This window comes from Ambystoma mexicanum, chromosome 4q (assembly GCF_040938575.1).
Source record: "Ambystoma mexicanum isolate Mex_15411 chromosome 4q, UKY_AmexF1_1, whole genome shotgun sequence".
In the NCBI taxonomy this organism is placed as follows: domain Eukaryota; kingdom Metazoa; phylum Chordata; class Amphibia; order Caudata; family Ambystomatidae; genus Ambystoma; species Ambystoma mexicanum.
In genome coordinates this window covers 132,952,130-132,976,720 of record NC_090928.1, presented here as the reverse complement: position 1 = coordinate 132,976,720, position 24,591 = coordinate 132,952,130, and the positions used below count along the sequence as shown (strand labels likewise).

Sequence of the window (24,591 nt, the reverse complement as noted above, 5' to 3'; positions counted from 1 at the left end):
GACTATCTTGAAGCCAACCACCTTCTTGGCTCACAACAATCTGGCTTCCGCCCTCTCCATGGCACTGAAACAGCGTTGCTAGACCTCAAGACACAAATTGAAGAATTAAAAGATAATGGAAAAATAGCTCTGCTACTTCTACTGGACTTGCCGGCAGCGTTCGACTTGGTGGACCATGTAGTGTTATATAACCACCTCCAATCTGCCGCCAACTTCACCAAAGATGCCATAGCTTGGGTCCAATCCTTCTTAGCTAACCGGACCATGAGAGTCTTCTCTACTTCAGCCTCTGCCGACCCTATCAAAATAACCTGTGGGGTCCCACAAGGGTCCTGCGTCTCCCCTACTATGTATAATATCTTCACCAAGCCACTGTTCGACAAGGTGTATAGACTGGGTGTCACCTACACTAATTATGCAGATGACACTCAGATCCTCATACCCCTTTCGGGCAGCTTCGAGGCGGACTCAGCCTTGGTGAACAAAATATACACCCTCATTCAGGTATGGATGGCATCCCATGGCCTCTGCCTGAATGACGAAAAAACAGAGCTGCTAATCCTAGGTTCCGAAGCCAATATCCAGAAACTTAGCCCAAACTACACATCCTTCAACATTGATAATAACCTTATCAAGGTGATGTCTGTAGTTAAAACCCTAGGATTCTACTTGGACTCCTCTCTCACTCTCAAAAAGCAAGTCAATTCCCTCGCCTCATCCACAACGTATACTTGCAAACTCATCAGAGCTTCCAGACCATACCTCTCGAGAGCGAGTTGCACTACACTAGCCAATGCTCTTATGTCAAGACTAGATTACTGTAATGCCCTGTACTCAGGTGCCAACAAATATATCACTGACAAAATTCAAAGACTGCAGAATAATGCCCTTAGGGCAGCTTTGAACATCCCTTACAGAGAGCATATTACCGCATTCAGGAAAGAGGTTAACTGGCTGAAAATAACGGACAGAATTCTCCTCAAAACAGCATTCCTCACCTCAAAATGTCTGAATAACCTAGCACCTCCATACCTAATGGATAAAATTACTAGGAAAACAGCTACCTGCCCCACAAGATCTGCCAACTCATTTATGTTGGAGATTCCTAGGTTCAAACGCTCGACAGCAGGAGGAACTAGCTTCCCTGTTAAAGCTGCACAATGTTGGAACAAACTACCAGTTGACCTTAAACTAGAACAACTCTACCCTAAGTTCAGACATAAGATACTCAACTGGCTACACACTGACACATAACTGACAAACTACACTCCTACCTCTCCAGCCCCCACAAGACCCTTTGTCTCCACCAAACCACACTGCAGTTTGGTTAACTGTGTACGCATGATCGACTGCGCTGTCACATGTGCATGTACCATGGATATACGATAATGTAGACATGCAAGGCTGCATATACTTATGTGTATATATATGTGCGCATATACTGATATCTATGTTAATGCCCCTTGACTTGACTTACCATTTGATGTATCTTGTACCTTTGTACTATGCTCCTATTGCAATCACTGCTCTATGTATTGCTACCTTTGCACTGTAACTAAGTTTTAAGATTTCTTGTTTCTGCTGCGCCCGTCTGCCCAAGGGCTTGGTGCGCATTGCCAAATAAATAAACAAACAAACCAAACAATCTCGCACCAACCTTTTGGTGTATCGTCCGTCACCCATTTCAGCATGAGCGTTTTGTGCCGCTGGGAAATATCTTGCCACTTCGGGACCCCCCAAACCTCCCAGAAGCGCTGGACGCATTAAGACTTTTTTTTGTATCCTCGGTTTAGTCATGTGGCAGATAAAAGAGATGATTTCCAACTTTAATGTCTTAATCGCGCGAGATGGTATTCCCACCAGAAGTGAACCCACTATGTACAGAAAGCGGGGGAGCAACGTCATTTTAACAGCTACTATGCGAGCGAACCAGGAATCATTTTCTTTGCAGTAATTACCAATTACTTCTCCAAATATGCCCTAAGGACTATATCCCCCAAAATGAGTTTGTTCAGTCTCCAACCTTTCCGGGTTACTTGGTTACCCTTGTTTATTTCGATGTGTAATATCACCGGGGCATGGTCGGATAGGTATTTTGCCACAATTTCTATCTGCATTACCTGGGGCATAAGTGTCGATGAGACTAGAACCATGTCTATTCTCGAGTAGCCTTTGTGTACTGCAAAGTAATGGGTGTAGTCCCTTTCCGAGTCATGGAACAATGTCCATGTCTCTCTTACCTCCAGGTCTCTAAATAGTTTCCCCAATGCCTGCCGATTTCTTTGATCTGTAGAGGTAGCGGGAGCATTTTACCTAGTACGGGGTCCATCTCACAATTAAAGTCCCCACCGAGAATTGCCTGTCCTTCACACCAGCTTCCTATTTTCTGAAGTATCTCCCTCAGAAAGAAGTCCTGCTTCTCGTTAGGAGCGTAAAGTACTATTATTGTGTATATCTGATTCCCTATTAAACCCTTGAGTACCAGACACTTTCCCCCAGGGTACCTATAAAGGAATTGCTTCTTAAAGATCAGTTCATCTCCTATCAGAATTGCAACCCCCTTTGTCTTCGTCCCGGTAGAAGCATAGTTTTGTTTGGGGTAGGTCTTATGTGACATTCTCCGTTTGTCTTTGGGGAGGAGATGTGTCTCCTGAAGGAGTGCTATAGATGCCTGGAGCTGTAAAAGCCTCCCCAGTATTGAATGGCATTTTGCCGTTATATTCAATCCCTGCACGTTCCAGGATACAATATTCACTTCAACCATATTCAGAGGAAGCTAGTGTCCATTCACCCTTTCTGCAGCTTCCACCTTTACTTCAATCAGACCTGATTTGCACTCTAAACCATACATCAACCTCTTTCCAATGCCCAAAACCCTAACCCCAACTCCCTCTCCTCCGCCCCCTCCCTCCATTTCTCTCCCCTTTCCCTTTAGCCAACCATGACCTAGGTCTTCACAGATCTCCCCGGATGTTACTTGAGGGTGTTGGGTCTTGTACAACTCTGGGAATTCCCCCAGCCAGGATATGCTATACCCTGAATTAGTTTCCAAAATAACCCTGTATCCTCTTCTTCCATTGTGCTCGCTCCCCTTATCTAAAGAGTTTATTTGTCCCTTTATGCATACCCTCTCTCCCTCCATCACGTCTTCGCGTCTCCCTCAGTGACTGACTGATTTAGCACATGATCAGGCTCTTTCCCCTCCTTTGGTGCAGGGGCCAGATAGTTTTACTTCTCATTCACACCCCTTATTCCTATTCGTTGTCCATTCCCATGTCCTGGTGCCATCATTCGAGGATTTGTGTACTGACATCTCTCGATCCTCGTCTTGCTCCATATGCATCAGGGCTAGGCCTTCCTTGCATGTAGTAATCCATTGTTGTTTGCCTTCACACATAAATAAGAGCCCAAAAGGGAATGTTCACTTGTAGGTAATGTTTTTAGATTCCAGTACCTTCATGACAGGGTGCATTTCCCTTCTTTTTTGTAGCATAGTTAACGCTAGGTCCTGATATAGATGGATCTGGAATCAGTTTATTGTTAGGTGTGGACTTGCCGCTCTGAGTATCTCCTCTTTCATAGTGTAAGACTTTAACGCTACCAGGACGTCCCGGGGTCTTGCTACTGGGTCCCTTTTCTTAGGTCCCACTCTATGCATTTGGTCAATCTTTATTTCCTCTGGTTGCGTTCCAGTCAGAAGGCTACTAAAACACTGCTGCATGGCATCTCTTAGGTTGCTGTCTACAACAGATTCAGACAGATCTTTAATTCTGATATTGGACCGTCGGGAAGGATTATGAAGGTCCTCTGCCTGGATTTTCAGATTGTGGGTAGCTCTAGCTACTTGTTCAAGTAGGACGCTATTTTGTTTTACCTCCTCTGTCATTTCAGATAGGCTGTCTTCGGTCCCATCTACTCTCCTTCCTCGGTCGTTACTTTCCTTTCTGATTTCCTGTAGGGATGTTTTCAATTCTTCTTTCATCTTTCCAAATTATTCCTGGAACGATTCCATCATTCTACATTCAATTCCCCTCAGGAATTCCTGTAGCTCTTCCTTGTTTAATGCCAGGTTATGGGGTGCCTCGGACGTATCTCCTCTCCCTCTTTGTTTCTCTGTCGCTGGTGCATGTATGTCTTCCTGTTGTCTCCAACAACGTTCCAGTTGTCGTCCTTGTTGGCTGGTCAATTTTTTCGCTCTCGCTGGGGTGTTACTGGGTTTTGTCCCGAGCAGCTAGGACTTTTCCCCTTGTTTTTGAGTCTGCAGCTGGTGTTATGTGTGCCCTTTTCCAGGTGTGTGCGCACACACACCCTGTCTGTCTCTCCTTATGGGGGGTAGGAGGCCATGTTTGCTGTGTTTGATGCACATAAATGGAAGATTTAGAAGTCTTTACAGTAGTAGCTGCGGGCTTCCCCTCCACCTACTGTAACCATCTCCCATACCCCATGGGCGACATTTTCGTGTCTTGGGTATGTGGGGGCAGAGTGTGTGTCAAGTATTACCCAAATCCCCCCTGATTCCGCAGTTTTATGCACTCAGAGCGTGTTTCCAGAAATCCCAGGGGAGAGCCGCACGTGTATCTCTATGAGCCTTTATGCATTACTTGCTGTGTATTGCGTTGTGTTTGAATCAAAGTCCTTACTTTGCTGTGGGCTCTATCTTACATGTTCCCTGCTCAGAGCCTCTCCTCCCCCATTTCAGATCAGCTGTTGTTCAGGTGGTTTGTTGTCTTCCCGTCTCCGGTTTCTGGGTTTCAATGATCTGGTGCACGGTTTCACTCACTCAACCTGCCTTGCCCCTCAAGTCCCTCTCAGGTGTCTTGTTATTTAGCTGGCCTTTGCCGGGCAGTTGCTTCAAATCTTCCCGCATCCGCTCACCATGGCCACTGAGCCCCAGCGTCCTATTTGCTGCTACCTGCAGATTCAGTTCCTTTACAGTGGCTCCATTCCCCTGCGCCCCAGGGGACCCTCAATTCACCAGTTAAGACGCGGATGGTGCTCACACACACAACAGCGTACCTTCTCCTCCATGTCCCGATCTGGCATGCTTCTGCCCTGTCCCCATCGCGCCCTCTTGGGGTCTCAGGTGGCGTATCGACTCTCCAGAGCTCTTCTGAGTCCCGATTTCAGCTCCGCTTCCAGCGTTGCTGCTGCCTCAGGAGTCTGGGTGCCACCTCCTGATCTGCCTTGCTCTGCCGTGAGGGTCCTCGATCGTCTCATGGCCGTCTTCTGTTTCACTGTGCTCCGCACTTTGGCATCGATTCAGCCTGGGAGGGAGGAGGCAGTATTCCCTCGCAGTTGTGATCCACGACCCGCGGATGTTGCACACGCCTGTCGGCGTACTTTCTATATTGGAACCTTCTCGTCCCTATCGGGCGTGCTTCTGCCCTGTCTGCCTCTCGTCCCTCTGGGTTCTCCAGTGACAAATTATTTCTCCGAGGTACCTCTCTGTCACTTTCGCAACTCCACTTCCAGCGCTGCTGCTGTGGGTGCTCTCCCGACACCTCAATTCATGCCGGGCCTTTCTCTGCTTTCTTCTGCTCCGGTCCCGATTCTGCTTGGGAGGGAGGAATCGTTATTTACCCTGTGGTTATAATTCTTAGCCAATCTACATACTGTGGAGAGTGGGGTATGTTCACATCACTCGCCCGCACAGTAAATTTCACCTGCTTATGTTTCCTTATGTTGCAGCATGGGACGGAGGACAGAGTTGAGCACCCTCATGCTCCGGCAGCTATCTTGGAATCCCTTTGCACACTTTTTGTACAACAGAAAGGGTAGGTATTAGGTTTTGTTAGTGTAGGCCATTTTGATTTGACTGACTCAATTAGGACTGTTTTATTTATTATTTGATGGTAGAGAACCCTCCCATCCTAGCTATAGGGCAAAGTAGGAGTTTCTCCAAGCTCAGAAACTTTAATAAAGGTTTCACAAATTGTACCTTTTCTGTCAGTGCCATACTTGTGATACCATGCCTACCTTACAATACAAAGACTTCTGCCAGCCAGCACATCCCATTTATGTATATACCATGGATTAGGCCAAGGAGTGGTTCATATCTTTACACATCAAACTGGAACAAGATGTTCTGTTGTGAACTAATAGCAAAAAAAGCTTAAAGGATAGGATAGATCAGGCCAGATATTACTGGTACGATTATTTTGTGTATGAAAGGAGCTAAACAAATATCCAACGCAGAAAGAGGATTTCAAATGGAAAAGATTTCGCCATCCAAAATCCTCACCCTCTCCATTCTTTGATAACAAAAAATGTCATAATAGTTGCATATATGACTGGTTACTTCTTATTGTGAAATGTCGGTCGACTACTTCAAATCCTAGTTAGGTTTCCTGCAAAAACCTACAAAATGCTGTTTTTGCAGAACATGCACCCACGTTTTTACCTTGGAAAATATAGTCGATTATAGTTTTGATTCGTCTACACCAGTTTGTGTCATGTGTGTGCTGCTCTGTGTCAAAAACTACCAATTGTTCTCAAATCAAAAACAATGTTTCTCTTGTTTGACTGGAAGGAGCGCTTCATGTAGCAAGCGTTTGATTTTGCCCGCAATTGACTTTCAGCCCAGCAGCACTGTGAGCCGAGCTCTTGCTGCTCTCCCTGCTTCCTGCCTATCGTGCACACGTGAGTGGTCACGTGACTCCATTCCAGCATAAATTGCCGGTATATCCACCCTTGCGGCGTTAAGCTCTGGAGGCAGTAAGGGCTGGAGCCGCTGTTGTGCTGTTTGGCTGTGACCTGTGAGTAATTCGGTCCGGGCTCGAGAGCTGCAAACACATTTATATCAGCTTCTCCAGTCTTCAGGGTTAGGGGTGGAGAGTCGGACTTTGGCAGCTCCATAAGCTGCCGGGCGTTCCCTACTCTGAGACTGTGTGCCTCACCGGGTTCTATGGCTGAATTAAGTTATTTCTAAATTATTTAACTTGATCTTGTTCTGATAAAAGGACATTTTTTCTAATACATTTTAAACTATATTTGCATTCATCATTTTCTATTTTGACATGCATAGATACATTTCTATTTGCAATCTCTATTTTTAAGAGTGCTTTCGGGGCAGTTTTAGACCTGTTTTATGTTGCTTCTGGTTTTAGTGCAATATTCCACGTTTGAGTGTTCACTATCCTATTGACTGCTTTATATACTATCTTTCTGGTTATCTTTATCCGAACTGTTATATACTGAAACTTAGTTTCAAAGTTTAAATTCCTTACTATCATCTCTCTACTCCCCCTATTCACCCCAGGGTTCTGGTTTTGCCTGAATGACACGTAAGGGACTTCAAAGTCAGTCAGCTATGGAGGCTTCTTTTGTCTCTACTCCTTCTGTTACAGAAAATCTCCTTTCTGCTTCGCCAGTCACTATTGCTTCAAATGTTTCCATCCCTGCTGCTTTGGATAATTCACATCATGTACCAGTAGCTGTTCCCCCTGATTCCTCTCCCCTAAAAACCCTGGCTCAGGTCCAAATCCATGCCAGGGATAGGTCTGAGGTATTTAATGCTATGGGTATCATTCCATGTACAACAGTATTAACAGTTGCATTTATATTGGGAAGCAAGACATTTCCATGGACACCCAGGAAGAGCGCCTAGCAGCCACTATAGCCTCTAATCTGGAGGAAGGCCTTAGTTTACCAAAGGCTAGGGGCCATATGGACCATTCTAACAACAACATGGTAAATAGTGTTCTTTCAACCCCCGCTCAATTATTTCCTAGGACGCCAACAATGCTTGGTATGGTGGATGACCCTGTAGCTAACGCTACAGACTCTTCGGTGGTGACAAAAGAGGCTGCTGACCGCCTTTCCCCTCCTGTGGCCAATGGGAAAGATGCCATCCCCTCCACTAAACATTGGCCGGAGGTTTATTCCCCTGTTAGGGGTGTAAATCATACCACCTCTATTCATGTTAATCTCTCTGCCAATCTAGTTTGAACTCCCAATACTCCTACTGTGTTTAAAACTCCACTTAACAAATCCCATAATCTCACCCCTAAAACAAAATCTAATTTGGGTACCCAAGGGAAAAAAATCTCTAACTTTTTTGGAAAGAGGACTGCAACTAGTACCCTGGTCAAATCTCTACACTCACTGTCTATAGTAGCCACATTGGAACATTCTCATTTAGTCGATGTAGCTAAGAAACTAGTGATCGATGACCCTCAAGCTCAGGATATTGATGATATTAGCATAATTGAATGTGCAGATAGGGCAATCGCTGATAGCCATCTGGGTCTCAACTCTAATAATACAAATAATGTCACCCAGCAAATTTGTGACGATTCTTAGGTGGGCTCTCCCTCTGATCTCATCAATTTTATTGATGAGTATACAGAAAAACAAAATTGGATGCGAGAAAGGGGTTTACTCGCTGACTCTAAAAAGGATCATGGCAGCGAGTCCATTCTGCATCATACTCTTAAAGAGGCGGATGACAGAATTAAACTTTCTCAACCTACCCTTTCGGCTCTGAACATGGTTCCGAGCTCCTTTGTGAGCCTGTATGACAACATCTGGTTAGAGGTTAGATCACATTCACTTCTTCATTGATTCCAGGTTAGAGGGCCTTGATAGATTTGAAGAGTTAGTTAAAATTACCAAGGAAGACCACTTTGTAATGCCTACACATGGCTCTGAGCCCATCCTCTCTAACCAGTTAAATGTTGATGCCCAAATGGTAAATCAAGGGCTAATTGGGAAAACGTTGACACAAGGGGTAGCTTCAGATATGGGTTTGGGTATTTTTTTTTCCCCGATGCTCGGATCAGGTTATCTGTGATCATCCTCCGATGATCCCTCCAATGACATCTGAGGGTGTGCGAGAGGTTTCGGGTATGGAGGTAAAACTCCCTACCCCTCACACCAAAGTCATTACGGAATTAATGGAGGAGAAAGTCCAAGTGGAGTCCTCGGGCTATCCTCATAATTCTACTGTTCAAGTTCTTCCCCGTGTAGGGAGGACTGTAGAACAGGCCGAGCCACCTAAGGGAGTCCACGTCGCCTCATCTGTGGACCCGCTATCCATTCTGACTGTAGAAAACACATCTGATCCTATTGACCTCACTAAAGAAATTATACTTCAAAAAGGTTCCCCATGTATAGGAAGGGAAAAAAAAGTACTCAGCAATTGAGGAAAACTAAAAATCAGAAGAATTTGAAAAACATCAATTCATATATTAATCAATTTTTTAAAAATCTTTTTCTGGCCAACACTTTAGCTTCTACAACCCCTTCTCTTGTTCCCAAGGGGACTGGGAATCCTGCTGAACCTGCAGTTTCTGTGATCTCAATTCCTAATATGGTGGCCACTCAGGCCACAGTTAATTCACTTCCCATTACATAAGCACTATCCAGTTCATCTGACGCCTTGGTAGATGGCCCTACTACCATCAACACTGTTCCTTTAGTAGTGGGGCCTAATACTGAGGGGGTTGTGGACATTTCTGTCCCCAGCCCTTCTATAATAGTTTCAGCTCTACCAGAACCTACGTCCACCAACGCTTCAGCTGAATTATCCCCCAATTCTATTACTAAGCCGCAGGACTCCGCCGCAAACGTTGAAATCCTAACTATTCCATCTAATCCCATATCTGGGGAGGATTCTCATCATCCAGAGATCACTATTGCGTCGATCACGGCAAACCTGGTTAATATTGACATAGTTAAACATCTATTCCAGGAGCTACATGCTCCTAAAATGGTTAGTGGGGCAGTGCCTAATTCAATTATAATCCCTTCACAGGATGGGGCTCCATCTACTCCTTTTTTATCTTTGGACCCCCTTCTCCCTGCTGTTACTGAGGGTCATCCTGCCAATACCGAGCCTATAATGAGGGACCGTGGTATGGGGGTACGATCAGTGGGGGGTCATTTCGCACCTAACTCTCTTAATTCAGCTCATCCAAATATGTCTAGTGTTGGCCCCGCCATGGGCAATGAAGGTGATCGCCCTGGGCTCGATTTTGCCCATTACAGTAATTCTTTCAACTCATGTGAAAGATTCCCTGTGGGTCCTAATGCAATCCAAAATAGGTCTATATTAAGGGATGCAAGGGGCCCCGACTTGGAGGCTGACTCCTTAACTCAGTTCACCAAAAAGATCACTGATTCTCTACCTCAATTAGCAGAAGTGAAAGATCTGCTTGATATTCTTCAGCTATCAAGTCTCTAGGGTCAAGACATGTCAATTTGTCTTAATCGCGGCAATATTTTAAAGATTTTTCACCAATTACCCTTGCTCTCTCTCATCTCTAGTTATGACATGGATAGTATTTTCTTCCCTATTCAGGGTCGGGTAGATGTTCATAATATCGTTCTTAAATCAAGAGTGGTCCTGGAACTGATTATGGGACATAGGGAAGGGTTAAAGCAACTTGGTTTCGAAGCAAACCTACTAGAATCCACTCAGTTTCCCAGTAACAAGGGAGGGGGTGCAGACTATAGGGGAAACCTCACTATGGTATATCACCCGGAAGGAGCTCCACAGCCCCAACGGAGGCAATTTAAGCCCAGATTTAATGGAAACTCTCGAAACTGGGCCCAGGTTACCGCAGGTCTGTGGAAATGAGTACCATCCGACTCAATCGGAACTTTCTACAAAGGTTTCCCCCTCAAATAGTTTTGCGTTTCTATCCTGGAACTCCAGAGGTAATTCCCATCTCTTTACGAATCTGGACACTGCATCTATGATTAGGGCTTCACACTTTTTTTTGTTGCAGGAAACCTGGATGCTCACTATTCCCGTTCTAGATGGATTTAATATCTTTTCTCAAAATGCTAAACCTAGTTTGACAGGGAGGCCCTCTGGGGGTCTTCTTATAGGAATTAGAACCTCTTTTGGTTTTAGGAATAACGTTCTTCCGGATATGCCTTTTGGCATCTTGGCCCTGGAGGTGACTTCCCTTGATTTAATGGTTTGTCTCCTCCTCATTAATGTATATTGGCACAAGGGAATCTCCGCATTTGAGCCGTTTCTACAAAGGTTAACGGATATGCTTCTTTCCTGGAGATCTCTGTACCCTAGAGGGAAAGTGATTCTTGCAGGTGATCTCAACTCTGACTGTTCTATTTTTTCTGAATCCAAATATGACGACTTGGGATTGGCTATTGAGGATGATTCTCGCCTAGGCCTGAAATTTGTACGGGGTCGTCTCTGGAATTTCGCTTTGGACTCAGTTGGTCTAACCTGTACTTAACGGCTACTATGATGCCATTAACTTACCTCGCCCTACATGGCGTAGATCCTTATCAACATCTACTCTAGACTATGTCTATGTAGATCATTCTCTGTCTCCTCTCTCATCCGAAGTCGAGGTCTCTTTTAACTCATGGAGTGATCATGGTATTCTCCGGGTCTCATGTGTCTGTCCTTTTCCCATTAAGTTTCTGCCTGCTAGGGGTCCAAGCCATCTCCAAACTGTGGGACCAGGGACACGGGTACGTTGGTCACCTATTAATATCAATCTCCTTAACCGCAAACTGATATCTTCTTTTAATCTTACCTCTTTCACTTGGAAATTAGCAGTTTTCAATACAGTTTATTTTGATAGTTTTCTTAATGCTCTTCACAGTAGTATTCATGGCCAGTTTAGGAAGACTGTCTTCAAAACATCTCACCCTCATAGATTCGATCAAGAGTTGACTAATGTAAAGGCCCTCACTCGGAAACTTATTAGAGGTGTACAAGCTCTAGACACCGAGTGGGTCGATAAAAAAATAAAAATTAAAGCCATCCGCCAAAAATATAAAAATTACTGTAAGTCAAGAAAAGCTATTATGCTACAAAATGACACGGAACATATGCTTGCAGTACTAATCAAACGAGATTTGAGGGCATTCTGGGTTACTCTGTCTAGCCTAGACGATGTGGCGGAGGCCAACCAGTTGAATGCCATCCCAGAGGTTCAGTGGGTAGTGCACTATACTGAATTGTTCGATACAGGGGCTGAGGGATTAGAATCTTGTCCTTCGGGGAAGAATATGTCCAAGGACGCCTGGAAGCCTGTAATTGATTCTGAGATAGTTTTTGAACGTATTTCTAAAGCCAAGAAATCTAGGGCTCCGGGGCCTAATGGCCTAACTAACAACACATTTAAAGCTGAACCACATCTTTGGGCCAACCTCCTCTCCTTACTTTTCCAAGACGTTGTTAATTCTGGGAATGTACCCATTAGCTGGCAAACCGCTCACATTGTGCCCATCTTTAAGAGAGGTTTATGTACTTTGGTCAAAAATTATAAACCTATTTCTCTTATCGATGCGGACTGCAAGCTTTTTGCCTCTATGCTTTTGTCCCACCTTAACGTCTGGATTAAGGATAATCAGTCTCCCGAAACAACAAACAGGTTTTAGGGCGGGCCACTCAACTAATCTTAATGGTCTCATCATTACTGCCCTACAAAGTTCTACCTGGGGTAAATATGACGGCTGTCTCTATGTTGCTTCAATTGATCTGTCAAATGCCTTTGATTTGGTAATTAGGTCAAGACTCTGGGAAAAGTTAACCAAATGGGGTATTCTAGCTGGCCTTCTTACTCTTATCATGGCAATGTATGAAAATTTGGGGGTTCATATTAGGCTCGACTTGGCAGGAACTCTTTCTAGAAAGATAAGGACCCGTATTGGGGTGAGACAGGGTTGCTCTCTAGCTCCCTGTCTTTTTATCCTTTATATGGCAGATCTAGGTGACTTTTTGGGAAATACAGGCATGGTAAGCGCTAAACCCGGGGATCTTAGGCTCTCATGGTTGGCATATGCCGATGATTTTCTTCGCTTCGATCACACTAAAGTTGGACTGCAGAGGCTCATCTGTAAATTTGAAGAATATGCTACTCTAAATGGGTTGAAGATCAATCCGAGCAAAACCCGTACTATGGTATTTTCCAAGGGGAGAAAAGGGAATAAAGTATGGAAAATAGGTGGTGAAAATATCATCAGAGCGCATAAAATCGTCTATCTTGGATTTCTTATTCTGGCTCAACCCTCGGCGATTGAACTTAGACGATTTCTTAGACACAAACTGCTCCCACTTATCACCCAATCCATAAGACTAGACAACAAATATTGCATGTTCTCTCTCAAACCTGTAGTAGACTTTTTCAAGGGTAAGGTCACCCCAACGCTACTTTATGGAATGGAACTTCACCATTCGGCACTTTTGACTTTTTGGGACTCACTTGAGGATATTTATTGGAGGAAAATTTTGAAATTGCCGAATTCTATTCCAATAGTAGCCATAAGATATGAACTAGGGCTAGTCTCATTGCGAGCCAGGGTTCTTTGGTGGGTCCTCACTCTTTTTTCAGTCCTACTTTCTCCGAAACCTGATACCCTCTATGCTGATGTGGGACATACGAGTCTTTCCCAGGGACCTCTGGATCGTAATCTCTATCTTAACGCATTCAGTGATCTCTGTGATATGACCTTGTCAGTTATTTCCTCGGATAGGGACACTCTGCTAACGAATCCCAATAAGGTTAAGGAGTGTCTTTTTAGTCATGATTGGAGTAATACCATCGAAAAAATGCACTCTTATCCCTCTCTTAGAGACCTACAATTTGACCATAAGAAAAGAGGTCTGTTGTCTTTTATTCTGACTCAATTCCCTAACCGATATTATCGTTCACTTCTCCTCAAACTCAGATGGAATCTCCTTCCCACCTTGGAAGTCCTACATAAAAGGAAGGAGTTTTCTGAATTAGATCCTACCTGTTGCTTCTGTAAAAGTTTGGGGGTGAGTGAGAGTTCTCGCCATCTCTTTCTAGAATGCACTGCTCCGACAACTCTATGTTTTTAATATGTTTTTTAATATGTTTGTATACCAAAAATGTGAATGAATGAAATTTTGTTTGTAAAGGTTTCTTTGTAAACCATATACAATAAAAAAAATTAAAAAAAATGTTTCTCTATCCGTGAACTCCTGCAGAACAGAACTTTCATAGTAAATGCCAATCATGGGTATGATTTAGAAACGGCCCCAGCATTCACAAAGACCAGTCAAACTGCTTGCAGCTTCAGCTTCTAATATTAAGGAAAAATTGGTTTTCAACTTCAATGTTGATGTCATATTCAATGTTCTTGAATGAAAGAAATGTATTTTTGTAACTTGCATCATCTCTCAGTGAAAATATGCCGATTTTATTGTGAAAAGGTCAATTAAAGTTCCAGATTTACAAAAATAAACAAACTGTCATGCAGAGCAACTTACATACCCAAAGGTGTGTGTGGGTATGTTTTCTAGACCTACTCTGACACCAAATGAAAATCTGTGCCTGGCCAAACATTGTTAATTTGAACATTCATGCAAAAATGGAATGATTAAGTGCACCCATTTGTGTTTTGTGATGAATCCCTCATTGGTGTCACTTCTCCCCGAGGGGGAGCCCCTTCCCATGAGGCTAAGGAGGTTAGGCCGCTACTCGATAGTCCCCCTGCAGGTGATACTCAGCGGGAGGATGTCATGGAGAGATACTCCCCCTTTGGGGACAAGGAGGACAATCTAGGGGATGGCCCGATAGAAGCATCACACGCCCACATAAACTAGCCTCTTTTCCATCTAACTTCATGACCAAAATCATGTAAGGCAGAGGACAGTACTCACATAACTACTGGGACGAAGAAGAGTAAAAAAATCCCAAGTAGGTCAGGACGCGGCCATCGCAGCATGCGACTGAACTTCAACAATTGCCTGCAATCCTCATCAGAAAAGGATTAATTTTCAAACCATTAATTGAACCCTATGCAAGCCACCCAAACTGGAGAACCAGTGTTGTATATACATTCTGATCCTCTGACATTTTGAATAAAAAGAAAAAAATGATTTAAAAATATCCCCTCAAAAATATTAGAATTCTATCTTTCCATGCACAGGGAAGTCATGGGTGTTGTGGCGATGTTCAATCTTGGTAGAAAATGAGAGCACATTGATAGTTTTATGTGTGGCAGACAATGTATATAATTATCAAACAGCAAAGTGAGCATTTAAGAGAGAAAAACAAATATAATTATAGACTGATGCCTCACTTTAAACATAGCAGCTTGTGGCTCCCCCAATTCATAAAACGGTGGTTTCCCTGTGGCCATCTCAATGATGGTACACCCTAAAGACCAGATGTCTGCTGGCTTCTCATAGCCCCTTGGTCCTTTATCGATTATTTCTGGCGCCATATACTGGAGAGTACCTGGAGAAAAAGATAAAACATTTTAATATCTCAAGACTACGGATACATTTAACAGGCAATTAGATAGAATGTTTTTTAAGACACTTACTTTGGACAAACCACTTTAACAATCTAAGTCAATCATACTTTCTTGTAAGCTATTCAACCATGAATGTAAGAAACCTAGAATGGGGGGTTCTCCAACCTGTGAGAAGCAATGGCATTTGGCAGACATCAGTGATTAGGTCAGATCAATTATAACTTAAATGCAAGGATGTGAAAAAATTATCTTTCAGATCATGGAAATGCCCAACCTTCGGTTATCAAATGAATATAGGGTTCCAGCAACAAAAACTAAAATTATTCTTTTGTCATGCCTAACACCTAAAAGCAAAACTAAAGCAATGTGCTGTTTGGTAGAAACTTCTACCAGAAGTAGTTACACTGAACATTACTGAAATATCAGAGGCACTCACTTCAGTGTTCCTTTACAATGGATAAGTCATTCAAGTGCCAAGGGTTGAAGCAAGGATCAAAGTCATACAGAACGAACATTTGATTCAAATGTGCTAGGCCAGGGGGCTTCCACCTTTGGCTCTCCAGATGTTTTGGACTACAACTGCCGTGAACCCTCACGACCGATTATGCTGGCTGCAGTTGACAGGAGATGCAGCCTAAAACACCTGGAGAGCACACCTGGAGAGCCAAAAGCTAAGAGACAACTGAGATAGTCCAAGTTATTCAAAGAAAAATACAAGGCAATGCAAAGCATCAAACAGCACAGATCATTAGACATAGGCAATACAATAAAAAATAGATTTTAACAGCATATTTGGGTGCAGTGGAACAAGTTTTCCTATTTTGATTGCCACTTGGATAGCAATAGTTCCTGGCCTCAATCTATTAAGGTAAGAGTGTGACATGTTTGTATTCATTTTTGCTATGCATCATTGTAAAATGACTTTCGACCCATTACATCTCTCCGTTCTTCAAAGTGTGGCAATGCTACATGAGGAAAAGCGCAAGGTGGGGGTGAATAGGTAATACATTAAATTATTTTAAAGCAGTGAAAAATCCACCCGTTAAATAACTGGAAGTGGTTCTCAAAGATATAATACAAATTCTTTATTTTCTTTGATGGCCATTTAGGTTTTCCCTGAAAAAGATGCCGACATGAAATTGAGGCACTGCATTGAAAGTAGTCAACTGTTAAGTATTGCAATGCGTCTGAGTTTAATTTATCCAGTGTCCTGATTTTTTTCAAGATTTGTATCCTTTGATATTATATATGTGCTTGTTATTCATTGATAGTAAATATTCTATTCAATTGATTTATATGTAACATTACGATAACGCTTTAACACTTAAACAATATGGGTTGTCTTCATAAATGTAGCGTAGTGCTGTATATCATTTTCATAATTGCTTGTTGGCTTGAAAACCGATGGTTGCTTAGGTTGACATCTTATTTATACTCAAATAATATAAGCATTAAGTATGTATGAAATTGATTTAGTAGTCTTCAGATCGGTTCAGATCAATGTTAAAATGTTTTGTTATGAGTGTAGAGAAGAAAACATTCAGCACCATGTTTGACAAAAACAGATTTATCGGATTTACAGGAATAAGGGAGTTTTTTTTGAGGATAAGACCAATGACCACTCCCTTGAATGGGACAGGATGAGCAATACAAGGATGGGGCTCTTGATACGGATTTGGAAGGAATGGAGTATCCAAGGCAGGGCATTCAGCAAGGTAGAGGAGCTATCAATGAAATGGAGAGCCACAGTTCCAGCATTATTTCTTTAGGCTTGTCTATAATCTCCTCTTCTCCTGTAGGTTCCGACCAGCTCTAGCCATATACACCAATCTTAATCTTATTTCAGTTTACTTCATAGGTATCGCAAAACCTAGTTATTCTGCTCTTGCCCAGCACACAGTGAACATACTTTGGTATCTGCTAATCTGACACACGCCCCAAATTCCTGTGTAATAGATGAGTCTAAGCACTGCTTTATGACTTACAACTATGTCTTAGCGGTATCCCCTACCATAAGCAGAAAAAAGAAATCATAGAAGAGAAATATAAACTGCTACAAGGAAATCATGACTGTATTAACAAAAGGTCTCACAAAGAAGACAACTGCATAATGTGATTAATCCTGCCGAGTCATCACTGATCCCCAGCCTAAAATCTCCTCTCATGTGACCAGGGCAAGGCAGCTGCTACCTGATCCCGACTCTGGTGGTGGCATTCTCAGGTAGATCTCATGGGAGGAGATGTCTTTCAGGGAGAAGTGGTGACTCCCTTAGGAAACACGTGGTATTCTTTGTGTGAGGATGAAGATCCTAGAATTCCCAAATACCTAATGGCATGTTGTCACTGCACAAGTCCCTCCCATGTTAAAACCCAAAGAACATTATATGAGAAACCACCTAAACAGAATATGTTTTACATCCTAGGAATACATGGATCACAGGTGATGTCCCCCAACTATAATGGTTCTGTCATGGGTAAAAGTTCTGAATGTCATACCACTGCATATCATATGCACATAAGATCTTCTGTTTCTGACAAACAGAAGTGAAACCAACAATTGAAATAATATAGCCTTGGAAAGTGCAAAAACATTATGGACTTTAATTCCCATAATACCTATGGTACTAGGACGAAGAATAGTCAATGTGGAACAAGAACAACCTTAAACCAAAGGTGCAGACTAGATGTTCCAATAATTTTCAGCTGTGCAAGATATTTAAAAATGGTACACCTTACTATACACAGGAGTGTAACACAAGAGAAGAACATTCCCATTGTGTGGGAACTCCCGTTGCCTGCACACTATCTCTGGCCGAAATACAGCCAAACTGTTTGTAATATAGCAGGTAACAGGATGTCTCAAGGTTAATATACTTAAGAAAGGAAAATGAATGAGTGCAACACATCAATTCTTCAACAGAACAGATAATGGAGAATAAACTCATAATAGATTATTTTGTTCTTAAAAAAAAAATTATTTTATTAGGAGACCCAACACGTTTAATGCTCTTCATCAGGGGTTCTGATCTTATGTACTGGGTACAAACGGTAATATAATAGTAGAGAAGAAGAATTTCAATAAACTAGTATTATATCATCAGGTAAACATCAATCATTCTGTTATATTGTACCAACAATAGTAAATCATCCAAAGGTTGATGAATCACCTTGTGAGTCGAGAGGTGCAAATGTTGCAGTCTTGTATTTCCAAAGTTTGCTCATTAGTTAGGCCCCAAGAGCTACACTAAAAAAATATATGAAAGGAATCTCATGGGCGTCAATGTTTACATGTGTGCAATTTGTGAAGCAAAACCTTGGCGCTATATTAAGGGGAATTCTCTCAACCTTACCTGATATTTAGGCAATAATGCTTGGTGTCATGGAATGTAAGCCCAGTGACCACCGTTACGCTAAAGCATCTATCTTAGAACCTATGAATAAAGAGGTTATGGTTGGAGTGATGGCCTGAGTGGTAATGATCGAGTCCAAGAGTTTTATAAGAGCTATTGACTATTGGTATGGTAAAGAAACGCTATAGGAACTTACAGTATGTTGTAGTGTCTGGCATCTGCCGTGTGTCAAGAGGAGATTCGGGTTGTCTGTCTGCAGCTTGTGTTCATGGTGATCGTAGCGAGATAACCACCTATGATGGAAATATCCGTGACTTATGACATGTAGTTGTGAAATGTATCGGATTTAAGAAAAAGATAGTGTACTTACAGTTCGGGTCGCTGTCCAACTGGATAATGCAACGTTGGAAGTTCTGCAAGCCGCGTTGCTAGGGTAACCAGCTGCTATGTACTGGTCGTGCGTGTGACCTCCTGACGGGCCGACGTACGTGAGTAAAATATACTCCACTCAGTGTGTGTTCTCCAAGAGGGCTTGCTTTCAGGTCGGTAATGAGTCCCGCCTTCTGATCTATACGAGATATTTATAATAAACATCCCGATTGTAAAGGGAATGAGTGTTACATTCACCTGGTCTCTGCAGAGGTGGTGGGGCACGGTTGCAGCCCTCCCTGAACTTGAATCACTCTCTTCAGGCCACTCCCTCAGTAGAAAAGCTATGAGCAGTGGTACGTGGTGATACTGCTCCTGCGTGGAGATAAGAGTGTGTGAGTGAGCCAATCTGTGATTGTTGTACCTCTCGAACCCTGCACCCCAAAGCACGGTTTATGTGAGCATACGCCGGCCCATAAAGCTCACCTGTGAATTATGTAAGATAAACTCTCTGTCCTGCTACTTCTGACAGGGGCGCGTCGAATGGGACCTAGTTCCTTCACTGATCCCTGATAAGGATTAGTCCAGTCCAGCTGCGACTATGCTTCTCCTTATGATTGATAAGTGTTTCTTAAGCTCTTGTGATGCTGTTCATTCTGTTTAATGTCTTTATATGTTGCTCCTATTTATGCCCACAATAATGTCTCTCTTGTTTTCTTCTCTTAGATGGAAATGCGGCCTCAATGCAGCTGTGAGATGCGAGACGCGGCCGGATGGAAAGTGGATGCTACCGCAATATTCGACAGCCGGTAAGTGATGGTTTAAGGAAAAGCGTTAGTATGGCGAAGCGCAACCTTAAATTGACTGTTTTTTCGATGTCTAACCTAGTCTTCTGTTTTTTCTTGCAGGCGCTGTGGTCGACGATGGAGCAGAAGCAAAGAGGAAGGTTTTGAACTTTATCCTCGCAGCCACTGGGAGCCAGTGTAGAGATTTCAGTCCTGGAGAGATACGATCCCTGGGCTTGAGGCCAAGGACAAGTCTCGCAGTTCTGTTCTGGATGAGTTGCAGAGGGCGGAGAGTGGAGGCAGGCAGATTAAGATAGAGGCTGTTACAGTAATCCAGCTTCGAGAGAACCAGGGCTCGGGAGACAGTGAGCTTCTGGGGGAAGGAGAGGAAGGGAAGAATACCTCTGAGGAGGTGCAGCTGGTAGTGTGACCTCTTGGCGACGTCAGGAATATGAGGAGAGAAGGAGAATGTGGAGTCGAAGATGACCCCAAGGTTTTTTGCCTTGCAGGTAGGAGCAGGGAGGGGGCCAAGGGAGGCAGGCCAGAGAGCTGCAGGGAAGGAGGGAGTGGGAGTACCGATGAGTAGAATCTCAGTCTTACTGGCATTAAGGCAGAGGTCATTGGCGGCACACCATTCTTGGATAGCAGACAGTCAGAGATGAGGGAAGGAGAGGGGGAGGCTGAGGGTAGCCTGAAAATGAGCTGGGTATCGTCCGCATAGCACTGGAATTTAGGGCAGAGAGCGGCGATGCGGTGGGCAAGGAGTGCCAGATACTGGTTGAACAGCCAGGGAGAGAGATTAGATCCCTGGGGGACACCACAGGTGGAGAAAAAGATGTCGGAGAGGAAGGACCCTAGTTAGACCTGGGAGGGTCGATTTGAAAGGAAAGAGGTCAGCCACGCCAGAGCCTGACCAGTGATACCCAGGTTTTCCCGGAGACGGTTGAGCAGGATGGCATGGTTGACAGTGTCAAAGGCAGAGGAGAGATCGAGCAGAATGAGAACACACGGAGTGTTGGAGTCGAGGTTCAAGAGCAGGTCTTCACGGATGTTCAGGAGAGCAGTTTCCGTGCTTCTGGCAGCTCTGAAGCCAGATTGATAGTCATGAAGACTACCAACAGATTCAGCATGGAGGTTAAGCTGGGAGATGGCCAGTTTCTCCAGGAGCTTGCCCAGGAAGGGAGTGATGGAAATAGGGCGATAGTTAGCCGGGCAGGAGGGGTCGGAAGAGGGTTTCTTGAGAAGAGGGTGCACAAGGGAGTGCTTGAGGGGGGAAGGAAGACTCCAGAGGCGAAGGAGTGGTTGCAAAAGTCAGCCAGGGCAGGAGCCAGGGAGTCGATGTGGTCCTTGATAGTTTGAGGAACAGGGGTGAACCTGTTTAGACGAGACTTTCATTGATCGGACTTGTCTGGAAACCTTGTCAGCAGAGAAAGGTGGAAAGGCAGAGAAAGAGGGAGGAGGGGTGACTGCAGAAGGGCCAGAAGAAGAGCCGGGAAGGGAGGGAGGGAGGTGAAAGGATGTCCTGAGTTTTTGAGATGAAGTGAGAGGCCAGTGCAGTGCAGAGGGCCTGGGAGGGGACAGGAGAGGTAGAGACTGCAACAGGGTTGGCCAGCTCCTTGCAGATTTTAAAGAGTTCGGCGGAGTTGTTTGATGCCGCAGAGATGCGGGCTTGGATAAGGGCTCTCTTCTTGGTGAGAACCGAGAGCCGGTACTGCCTTTGGAGCAGGCGGCAGGCCAGTTTGTCAGAGGATGAACATGATGCACGCCTGAAGATTGGTGACTTAAGGGGGGGGGGGGTTCATGAGGGAGGTTCAGATGGAAGGAGACAACTACCGGTGATAAGTCATGCCTTCACTGGATGAAGCACAATATTCCCCCCTTCTCCATGGCACCCAAAACCTTAATGACCTATTGTCAGCTGGCAGTTCCCCCCTGTAGAGGAAGTCCAGATACCTTTTCCTTACACTGTTCTAGACAGGCCTCTACCTTTCGATCAAACACCCCCAAACGCACATACAACATATTTTGTCTCTAATGTGCCTTTATTTGGAATTCACAAGAAGCCCCATCCAGGAGTTAAAAGTCCCAAGACAACTACATGCTCCAACTCCCATAACCACCCAGGTACTGAGACAAGGGGCAGGACAAGGGACTTTGTGCAATTCTGACAAGTGCTTGAAGTTTAACATGCAGACTAGTTGTTTTTCCAAACCGGCAGTGAGATGTTGCTGCTTATGCCTGGGCTCAGGAAGGTGAGGTACTTCAATGGAGCTGGCATAATGGAGAGAACCACTGGGAGAAGGAGAGAAGTACCACATGCAAGCACAAAGGGCCTTGGAGATACTGGGAACCACACCAGAGCTCCTGGAGGTTGGGCCGCACGATGCAACAGCATTCTCCAGCCCAGGCTGAGCAGGAGAGTTGCTGGGTGCCCGGGGAACTGTGCAGGATGCAGAGACAACATCCACACACTCAGAACTGGAAAGTGGGTGAATGAGTAACACCACGGATGCACAATCAACATTGGAAATGCTGGGAACAACCAGTTAGTCTGCCCAAAGCAGCTGGGGATCTCAGCGCGTTCCAACAAGGACACCTTCCAGTGTTTGAATGCTACAATATTGTCGGCGCAGAAAGTACACAAAGGTGGTTTAAATGCAGTCAAAGCACAATAGCAATTCAGCACCCAATAAGAAGAATGTTTGAATGCAGACAAGGCAAAGCTCAGCTCAAAGGCCAAGTTGTTTTGAATGCAGACAAGTAAAAGTATAAACTCAATACTCAATAAGAAGAGTGTTTGAATGCAGACACAAAGAAGTATGAAGGCAAACCTCCACTCAAGTATAGATGCATAAAATGCCATGGTGGGGAGAAGATTGCAAAGAAGTTGAACCACATTAAGAAAAGTCCTGGCAGGTGAATATACCAGGCAGTTGAAATTGTAGGAAGATACCTGGCAGGGGAGTATACCAGGTGGTCTACCAAGTATTAGAAATACTACAGAAAGACTGTTGCAGAATGTATTGGTTTAAACAAGAACTTTGAGTCCAGTGAAGACACATAGGAACTATTTGCTAAAGAGACATTTGTCCAGTTGGTTTAGGAATCCAGGGGAAGGGGAACACACTGTGGATCCGAGGGTCTTTACCTTGGAGAACATTTTCATTGGTTGAAGTCATCCTTTATGTTTATGGTTTTGAAAACATTTGGGTCAACATTTAGATAAAGACCTTTCCTAGCACCTTTTGTTGTTTTGTTGAGTGTGAAGATCAGAATAGGACGTTTTAGACACAAGGATGGGGTTTTCTTTACCAACTGACATCCTGACACAGACAGACTCTTAGTTTTAGTTCTTCGGTAGGGAAATCTCTCTTTGGAATAGGACTAGAGACGTATTATATCAACCCCCTTTTTGTTTTCAGGTTACCAAAGAGGCTCCAAAGATGACCCTTGTGCTCATCTGGCATGCTTTCTCTAGGAACAGACCTGCTTCCCACAGATTAATGTATCCTCCCTGCTGTATGCGCCTGCAGCCTTCTCCCTTAAATGGTGCAAGGTGGTGATGTTCGAGACTAGGTATAGTCTGGCACAGGTAAGCATTGGTCTCCAGAGAAGGTTTCTCTCCAAAATTGTCCCTCTCATTACCACTGCAGTGCCTCATTCACTCTTCCTGAAATAACAAAAGGGACCTTGAAAATATAATTTTACTTAGTTTCATCATCTACCATAGCAGTAGTTTTCAATCTTCAACCCGCGCCACACACTACAGTCGAGTAAACTAAAAAATAAACAAGTAATCCAACACTAACAGGTAATGTTTATTCAATTCCCAACTACATTGCCATAGAAATAACTACCACCTGATCAGGTTCCCACAGCTGTCCAGGAGAAATTTCAATCAGACACCAATGCTGTCCCCACTCTCCTCTGGACATCGGAGACCTCAGGCATATTGTGACCAAGAGCACCAGTACTATTTTTATATTCACTCCAGCTAAGAATATCTGTGACAAAGCATGGTGCGAGCATTTCCAGTCACTGTATTACACTGCTCCTGTTCATGAGGCAATAAGGGCTCCATTAACCCTAACAGACTAATTATTATAGGAAGAGAAGTCATTTTCTTCTTGTGTCACTGTGATATTTACTTGTGATGAGGATGAAAAAGCACTGGGAGAACTGAAGGCAGGGAAAGCCTCAGGACATGATTGTAGTCCAGTGGACCCGTTAAAAAATGACCCTAGAATTTGGGTGCCCTCTTTAGCTAAACTTTTTAATGAAATGATTGCCACTAATATAGTTCCAAAAACAGGATTGCACTTCCAGTTCAGAAGTCTTTGTTAACAGTGCTTGACTATGATCCAATCATTCCTCTGGGAATTCAAAAAGCCAAGATTGAAGCTCTGGAAATTGCAACTGCAGAACGAAAAAGGAGGTTGGTGTATTCCTAATTTTGAAAAATACCATCATGCTTTCACAGGAACACACTTCCTACCATTCATTGGAGAAGAATTAGTTTGGGCTTGCCCGTTACATCCATCAGCTCTCCTGTCCAAAACAAGCAAAAGATGGGTCACAAGGTCTACATTGACTGACTTATTGAGATTAACCCGGCATGGAATAGACTCCTCCCTCAATATGTCGCCAGGACTGATGGGCTCTTCATCAATCTAGTTTAATCCTGCAGTCAAAATTGCCAATAAAACGATATGCTGGCCCGACAGGTTCATGGCGGGGGTCAAGACAATAGATAACCTATTTGAAAAAGGTTCATGGCTATCTTTTCAAGGATTAAAGGCAACATTTGACATTAGAGGTTGTCGATATGGAGAATACAGGAAACTCTGCTGTGAACCTGGAAGAACTTGACTCATCCC

General features: G+C 43.8%; 1 protein-coding gene across 2 annotated transcripts in view; it reads right to left on the bottom strand.

The window, feature by feature from the left end:
• The window catches only part of MAP3K5 (mitogen-activated protein kinase kinase kinase 5), a 1,851,596-nt gene that overhangs the window by 322,701 nt on the left and 1,504,304 nt on the right, over positions 1-24,591 (bottom strand). For both annotated transcript variants that reach the window (XM_069607656.1, XM_069607657.1), the window contains exon 19: positions 15,034-15,191. In XM_069607656.1, coding sequence (XP_069463757.1) covers positions 15,034-15,191 — 158 coding nt within the window. The remainder of the gene's footprint in view (positions 1-15,033; positions 15,192-24,591) is intronic.